General features: G+C 38.8%; 1 protein-coding gene and 1 pseudogene across 1 annotated transcript in view; both read right to left on the reverse strand.

The window, feature by feature from the left end:
• The window catches only part of LOC100469762 (olfactory receptor 1002-like), a 1,774-nt gene extending 951 nt beyond the window's left edge, over window positions 1-823 (reverse strand). Inside the window, exon 1 of the mRNA XM_011229253.2 lies at window positions 5-823. Coding sequence (XP_011227555.2) covers window positions 5-823 — 819 coding nt within the window. The remainder of the gene's footprint in view (window positions 1-4) is intronic.
• A 3,790-nt stretch (window positions 824-4,613) lies between these two features.
• Window positions 4,614-5,415, reverse strand: LOC100470021 (annotated as a pseudogene).
• Between the last annotated feature and the right edge of the window lie 3,532 nt (window positions 5,416-8,947).

Raw genomic sequence — 8,947 nt, forward strand, 5'->3', positions numbered from 1 at the left:
AAACCATTTTATTGATGTCCAGGGAGAAACTAGAACTAGGGCATACATAGATAAAGAAGAGTGTCCCATACAGGGTGGAGACAGCTGTCAGGTGTGAAGAGCAGGTGGAGAAGGCTTTGCGCCTCCCCTCAGCAGAGCGGATCCCCAGGATAGCGATGACGATGTAAATGTAGGAGACCAGAATGATCACACCGCTGACCACTCCTACACCTCCAGCCAAGATGAAAAGTACAAACTGATTGACATGGGTGTCTGCACATGCCAGGGACAGAACAGGAAGAATGTCACAGAAGAAGTGATTGATGACTTTGGGGCCACAGTAAGGCAGGCGAAAGGCAAGTGTCGTGTGGGTCATGGCAACCGTAAGACCAATGGCATAAGGTCCTACCACCAGCTGCACACAGACCCGCTGGGACATAATGAGAGTATACAACAAGGGCTTACAGATGGCCACGTACCGGTCATATGCCATGGAGGCCAGGAGGAAACATTCAGTCACTACAAACTGAACAAAAAACCATAACTGAGCAGCACAACCCAAGAAAGAGATTACTTTTTTCTCCGCAAAGATACCAGTCAACATCTTAGGACCAGTGACTGAAGAGGAGCAGATGTCCACAAAGGACAAGTGGCTGAGAAAAAAGTACATGGGGGTGTGGAGTCGGGGATCCATCCGAATGAGGGTGATCATCCCCACATTTCCCAGAAAAGTGACAAGATAAACCAAGAGAAATATCGCAAAGAGAACAACCTGATGCTGGAAGGGACTTGTTAAGCCCACAAAAAAAACCTCAGTCACCAAAGTCCGATTTCTATAATCCATTTTCTGATTTAATCTGGAATGAGAAAGAGAAAGATTTTTCTTTGCAATCAATTTGTAATTAAATTTAAAATTAATTTAACTTATTTTTCTTTTTCAGTTAAAACGAATAACCTGACCCCCAACTCTCTTGAATTCTACATCTGATGGTCATGCAATCTATTTGCAAACTATTAGTGATACAGAGCAAGTCACCAAACCTCANCCAAAAAACCAGATCTGAGCAGCACAACCCAAGAAAGAGATTACTTTTTTCTCCGCAAAGATGTCAGTCAACATCTTAGGACCAGTGACTGAAGAGGAGCAGATGTCCACAAAGGACAAGTGGCTGAGAAAAAAGTACATGGGGGTGTGGAGTCGGGGATCCATCCGAATGAGGGTGATCATCCCCACATTTCCCAGAAAAGTGACAAGATAAACCAAGAGAAATATCGCAAAGAGAACAACCTGATGCTGGAAGGGACTTGTTAAGCCCACAAAAAAAACCTCAGTCACCAAAGTCTGATTTCTATAATCCATTTTCTGATTTAATCTGGAATGAGAAAGAGAAAGATTTTTCTTTGCAATCAATTTGTAATTAAATTTAAAATTAATTTAACTTATTTTTCTTTTTCAGTTAAAACGAATAACCTGACCCCCAACTCTCTTGAATTCTACATCTGATGGTCATGCAATCTATTTGCAAACTATTAGTGATACAGAGCAAGTCACCAAACCTCACAGGCTCTTTAGTTTCTTCCATAGAAACAATTTTTTAATAGAATCATAGAATTTTAACCTAGACGTGAACATTGGGGATTATCTAAGGCAAGTCCTCTAACTGTACCAGGTTACATTTCTAAAAATCCCTACATTGTTCAAAGTGTACTTAAAGAAACTTTTTATAGAAAAAAGTATTGTGTGAATTTGATGAATTCAGGCAAATAGCTTCTCTCACTTTGAAAGGTGTTGGGAATGTAAGTTCTCTGCTAATTCCTTTAGATTTTAGAGAACTATTTAGTCATGTTGCTTAAAAGACAGACCTGTAATGTCTAAGAAGGAGGGCAATCTCAGACAAGGGAAGATGGCTTTGACCAGGGGTCAAAATCTTCCACCAAACCTCCTCGGTGACAGCTTCTCCCGAACACCTATGATCCTCCTGTCATTGGTTTATATACCCATTAACCTCAGCAGACTCCAACAATTTTTTAGTCAGTTTATCAAAGAAGAAACTAGTTCTTAAATATTACAAGTGTTGTAACCAATTTAGTATTAATAGAAGCTGGGAAGAAAAGCAATAATTTAAGGATGAAAAGGACACACCTGGGCATTTATCCCAAAGAAATGAAAACTTATGCCCACATAAAAACCTGTGTAATTTTGTTCACAGAAGCTTTAATCTTAATGGTCAGTCATAGGAAACAACCAAAATGTCCTACAATATGTAAATGGCTCAACGATCTTGGTACATACTATTCAGTAAGAAAGAGGGGGGGAAATATGATCCACACAACATCTTGAATGGGTCTCCAAGTCATTACACTGAGTTAAAAAGAGCCAATCTCAAAAATTCAGAATTCTATCATTATAACATTTATATAACAGTCTCAAAATGGTGAAATGGTAGAGATGGAGAACAAGTTATTGTTTGCCTGGGATTAGGAAAGGGAGGGAGAGTGAAGGTGTGACTATAAAAGCATAGCACAGGGACATCCATGTAGAGATGGAAGAGTTCTCCAGCCTGATTGTCACATGGGTTAAACAAATCTATCTACACACAAAGTTAAAAGATATGGAACAAAACATACATATCACACCAATGCCAATTTCCCAGATTTGATGTTGTGCTGTAGTTGGTAAGATGTACCATTGGGGAACCCTGAGGGAAGGGATATGAGCCTCTTTGTATATCTTTGCAACTTACTGTGGATCTGTATTTCAGAATAAAACTCTTTAACAAAGAAGGAGGAGGAGGGGGAGAACGGGAAGGGGAAGAGAAAGAAGGAGAAGGAGAAATGAATGAACGAATGGGAAGTGAGAGGAAGGGAAAATGAGTATAAGATTCCAAAAAAGGGGAAATTGAGGAAGGGAGGCACATGTTTTGGACCTTGAAATAATCATAATGATTCCAACAGCACAGTAACACAAAAATATCAATGGGCTGTGCAGCAGGAGAAGCATCGACAGAAATCTAGAAACACTTCCCCCGGTAAGAAAGCTTGGAAAGGGTTTTGCTTAACAGAAAAGTAATGAAATGAAAATCCACTGACGTCCTATGGTCTCATAGGCAAAGGAGCTTGGAAAGAAAAGACCTGGAGGGGTAGAATCCAAGATTAGTTAGAAAAACCGTACCTTAGTTGTGAGATGTTCAAGAATTCAGTATTTTCTAAGCATACAAACTCATCACGGGTCACTGATATTTGTGTTTTCTTTTTACTCAAGGAAGATGTGCATGAAAATAGTTCATGACTGTCGAAATGCATATTACTTTATTTTTCCCAATCCAAAAACTTACCCAATCCAAAAATTCTAACATAGAAAAATCATGATCCTAGGTATGCATGTCACTTTTGTCATGAACAGCATGGAATTCAGGTCAGTGGATTCAGAGGTTTTCTTTCTACTTATAAGATTCAATGTAGGAAAAACGAAGAAATTAAGAACCAAAGAAGCCAAGGCTTCTTAATTCTAAAATCCTATGAGCCATAAATCCTGTAGCACATTTCACTATCTCTATGCCAAACACAAAATTCAATGAACATGTACATTCAAGTTAGGTAATTTAAACCAAAAGACAGAGACTCAACATTTGACTTCTACCAAATTATTCCTCATGGTAGTCTTAGAGATGATGTTTTCCAGGCATACTTAACTCATTTTTTGTTATCTAAATTCCTAAAGGCAATTTAGGAAATCACTTAATGCACCTGTCTGAAGAAACATGCCCTAGACCCATTGCCTGTCTATGTCATAGTAAATTATGAAAGTAACATTCCCTGTTATAAAAGCCAATTACCCTACAAAGATAGACTGGTCATTCTTCTCACTTCTCCAGGTGTCTGGGAAGATACACAGTACAGTGATACCATCTTGAAACCTGGGCCTTCCAACAGCACTTAAAAAGGCATTAATTGACTCAATCTGCCCAACACACAGAAGAGGTTTTTCCAAAGGGTTGTTGTGTACATTGGAGCCAACTCCCTCAAGGAACAAAAAACTCAGGAGATTGGGTCTATAGAGAAAATATTAAAGTTATTTCAAAAGAAAAATATTGTGACATGAATCCATTGTAATTACACAAAATAAGCCTCTCTCCCTTTGGGATCACACACACCCATACACTTCAAAATCCAGGTATATTTTCGGGTTTTTGTTTTTGTTTGTTTGTTTATTTATTTGAGAGAGAGAAGGAGAGAGAATGAGTGTAAGCAGGGGCAAAGGAAGAGGGAGAGAGAATCCTAAGCAGACTCTATGCTGAATATGGAGCCTGACACTGGTGCTTAATCTCAGACCCTGAGATCATAACCTGAACTGAAAGCAAGAGTCAGAGGCTCAAGTGAGCCACCCAGGCACCCATGAAATCCAGTTTTGGGCAGTTTTGAGTCTTCAAATGCTGCATGATATCCCCAGCCTTTGGCAGTATGCAGGTTTGAGAATCTAAAATAGAGCCTTGCTTCAGAGATATTATAATCAGAAGCTGAGTCTGGGTACACAGCAGCATGAGGGACTCCATGATTGGTCCCTGAGTTGCCAGGACAGTAGGATCAGTGTAGCCAAAAGGTTTGAAAATACAGTTTCTTGGATGTGATTAATCTCAAAGGGAGATAAATGTAAGTAGATAAATGAAGAAAAGTGTCCCAAACAAGATGGCCACAGCAGACAAGTGTGAGGGCAGGTAGAGAAAGCTTTCCACCTCCCATCACCAGACTGGATGTTTAATATGGTGTTGAGGATAAAAATATAGGAGACCAGAATGATCAGGGCACTGAATATTCCTATTAATCCAGCCATAATGAAAAGAACCAACTTATTGTTCTGGGTATTGGCACATGCCAGGGAGAGAACAGGGAGAATGTCACAGAAAAAGTGGTTGACCATATTGGGACCACAGAAGGGTAAGCGAAAAGTGAATATCTCGTGGATAATGGCACTTAGAAGGCCCATGGCATAGGGCCCTATCACCAGCTGCACACAGGCCCTCTGGCACATGATGACTGTATACAACAAGGGGTTGCAGATGGCTATGTACCGGTCATATGCCATGGCAGCCAAGAGGAAACACTCGGGCACTACAAACTGACCAAAAAACCACATTTGTACAGCACAGCCCACAAAGGAGATGACTTTTCTCTCCAGAAAGGTATCACACAACATCTTTGGAGCAACAGAGGAAGAGGAGCAGACATCCACAAGGGACAAGTGGCTGAGAAAAAAGTACATGGGGCTTTGGAGTCGGGAATCCATCCAAAACAGGGTGACCATCCCCAACTTCCCCCCCCCAATGTGACAAGATAAACAAAAAGAAATATCAAGAAGAGAAAAGTCTTTTGTGGAAGATGATCTGTGAGCCCCACAAAAAGAAATTCAGTCACTGCTGTTCGATTCTTATCATCCATCGTTGGGTGACAATCTGTAATGAGAGCAAGAAAAAATTTTTATAGATCGGTAGTTAACTGGGGCTAGCAATATAATCAGCAATTATAGCTTAAAAATTAATAGCCTTTTAACCCATTAGCAAACATAAAACTTACAGAGGTGTATATAACAAATACCCTTGCATTTGCTACTCAGCTTTATTAAATCATAATATGTTATAAATAACTTATTTAAAAATCATGAAAAGCACAACAAACATTCATGGAATTAGTCAAATTCCCGGGCTCGAGGGTATGGCAATTTTGCTAGCTGTCTGTGTGACCTTGAGCAATTTATTCTTAATGTCTGTGGGTTGTAATTATTTATTTAATTTATATGGATGGTCCAAAATTGCCTTCAACTCTTTAGTTTCCTGATTTTTAGACAACATCTAGTTTCCATTTCCTTCTGGTTGAATGGAAAAATAATAACTAGTTCTGAACCTACATTCCAGGAACTTTGCAAAAATAAATAAAATGCTCAAATCCTGGGTGCATTCTGCTTGAAAATGTAACTCACATTACTAAGATGAGAAAACCCTTCTCCTCCACACCTATTACTATTATACGCCCTTGTCCCAACAACATACTAATAAAAACTCAAACTGATGTTTTTCACTCTATGTGATATACATAGAAATGGACCTTTAAAGAGAAAAAGGAGAAGTATCGAAAATCTGGAATTCACAAATTTGTTCACTTACTTCTTTATTCAACAAATATTTTTGACTATCCAGGCATGGACTCCAGACATGGCCTTGGATACAGTAACCGTATCTGTGTGAAAAACCAAGTATTTGTGAAATAAGAGGGCCTTACCTTCCAGTTAGATACAATATTATAAACAAACACAGAAATGCATAATTATTGCATGTGTATATTAGTTTTCTAAGGTTGCCACAACAAATAATCACAAGCCAGAAGTCTGAAAACAAAGGTGTTGGCAGGGCCGCACTCCTTCTGAAGACTCTAGGAAGGAATCCTTTCTTGTCTCCTCCACATTCTACATCCTCCTAGCATTCCTTGGTTTGTGACAGATTAACACCATTTTTTGACTCCATCTTCCCATGATTTCCTATCTATGTGTCTCTACGTCCTCTCCTGTTTTTATAAAAACATCAGTCATTGGGTATAGGGCTTACCCTCATTCAGCATGACCTCAACCATATCTGCAAAGAGCCTATTCCAAATGAGGTTACATTCTGAAGTTCTGGTGGACGTGAATATTTGGGAGAACTATTCAACCCACTACAACAGGAACTGTTCGACCCACTACCATGTATAATCATGTTATCTGATCAAGCAGCAAAAAGTGCTATGAAGGAAAGAAGGAATCTCAGCTCAAATGCCACCATATGCAAGACACAGCCTAATAAACAGGAATCAGTTCAAAACTATATCCAAGTGAACCTAGAATTAAACACTGGCTCAGCTTTTCTCTACATATATAGCTTTGTGTTATTAATGTATATTTTAAAAGAAATGAAAAATACTTAGCTCACAGAGCTGTTTGAAAGACTGGAAAAAATAAACCATGCAAAACACCTGGTAGATAGAAAGGGTTCACTAAAAATTAATCCCCTGCTCCTTCTCTTCTCTCCTCCACGATGTTTGTCTGGAACCTCAAGTCACCTTTTGTTTGTCCCTCATCATAATTCTAGAGCACATCATGTCCCTTTATAGAGCATTTATCAAATGTAGTACATTATTTCCCAACACAGAACAATGTGAGCAAAGCACATCTTCTCTACTAATGTTTGTAACCCCCGTGCTTATCAGAGTGGGGAAGGTATTAGGTACTTGAATAAATGAATGAGGGAAAAGAATATTATCATTATCATTTCAACCATATTTTCTCCAACTCCTCATTTTCCCTAAGAACACAATTCAAGACGTCATGATGAATAAATACTAATTCTGATAAATTCCTGATCAATATTTCTGACTCATAAAATAGGAATAGGGAAGACAGACCATTTCAAATGACCCACGCAAGTCAGGGTAGAGGACACTGTGGAACAGTCATCTGAACTGTCTACAGCCTCGCTATTCAATGTCTGGTCCATGAATCAGTAGCACCAGCACTACCTGAAAGCTTATCAGAAGTGCAGAATCTGAAGCATCACTCCAATTAAACCTAATCAACATATGCATTTTAACAAGATTCCCAGATGATACACACACACATTAAGTCTTCTAAGCACTGCGATAGTCTCTTACATTCCTCTACATGTGACCTTCCAGCGAATCCCCTGTGTAACAAAGACAATACAAAATGTCATTGTCCTATGAAATCTAATGATGTTTAGTATAAAATTTAAATGCCATTATGATACGACTGTATATGATATGACTGTAGTTGGCAAAAGTGGCTACACATTTATCTCTCCAATAAATTATTTGTGGAAGATTCCTAGGAATTGTGTTTGCTTTAGCCAAACGGGTGAATGTCACTTAATGATATTTCTTGCACAAATCTAAGCTTCCAACAGAAGCATGATCCATTGCAAATAATGTTTTTATTTGCTCATGAATGGACATGTCTAATTGCAGGAAAAAAAATGGAATAGAATTCAGAAATATTAGTTTTGAAAGAGTATATGTCAAAAAAACCCCACTAACAGTGGAATACCAGTCATGTACATCACCAGACTCTCATTAAAATGGAGAGATTGAATGAAAGACCATATCATCATAGTAATATCATTCCATGGATTTGGCTTTTCCAGTATTAGAAAACTTACCTCTTTGGTAAAATCCTTTGTTCACCCCCTTTTAATTACTTCAAAATTGTAACTAAAATGTTTCAACTTCTGACTTCAGGCAAAAAGAATAAAGCGTCTCCAATGTAGTGTTATTGAAGTATTATGAATATTTATTATATTCTGACGAAAAAGATGGGTTTTCTTTGTCTTGATTAACCGAGGTCTCCTAGCAGGTGAAATAATTCCTTGTCCTTCTCTGACTCTCCTCAGGCACAGTATGAAGTGCATATTTTTCTCGAGTTTTGAGTCACTTGGCACCTGATCCCTGAAGAACCCTGAACCTCAAGGGTCTGCATCCATTGAGGAGAAATTAAAGTGACATAGATGTTAGAGTTTGAGCCAATGTTACCTCACAATGGGATGTCTCCTAAGGAAGGATTCTGAAGGAAAAAAATATTGTCATCTTGGGATCGTCTCTGACAAATGAAGCAGCATTCTATTGAACAAGAAGCACTGGACACCAAGAGACGGAAACTTACAATTCAAAAATGACCCCTGAAAGTTGGTACAGGTTGTTTTGGGAGACTGGACATAAATGCAGAAAGATCATATATGTAACAAATACTAACTACACACAATTTGGAAATATCTTGGCTTAAGTTTACTCATTTATGGAACATAAGAAGTGGGAAGATCGGTAGGAGAAGAAAGGGAAGAAGAAAGGGGGGGTAAATAGAAGGGGGAAAGAACCATGAGAGACTATGGACCCTGGGAAACGAACAGAGGGCTTGGGGGGGGGGGAATGGGAT

The sequence above is a fragment of the Ailuropoda melanoleuca genome, chromosome 16, assembly GCF_002007445.2.
Source record: "Ailuropoda melanoleuca isolate Jingjing chromosome 16, ASM200744v2, whole genome shotgun sequence".
In the NCBI taxonomy this organism is placed as follows: domain Eukaryota; kingdom Metazoa; phylum Chordata; class Mammalia; order Carnivora; family Ursidae; genus Ailuropoda; species Ailuropoda melanoleuca.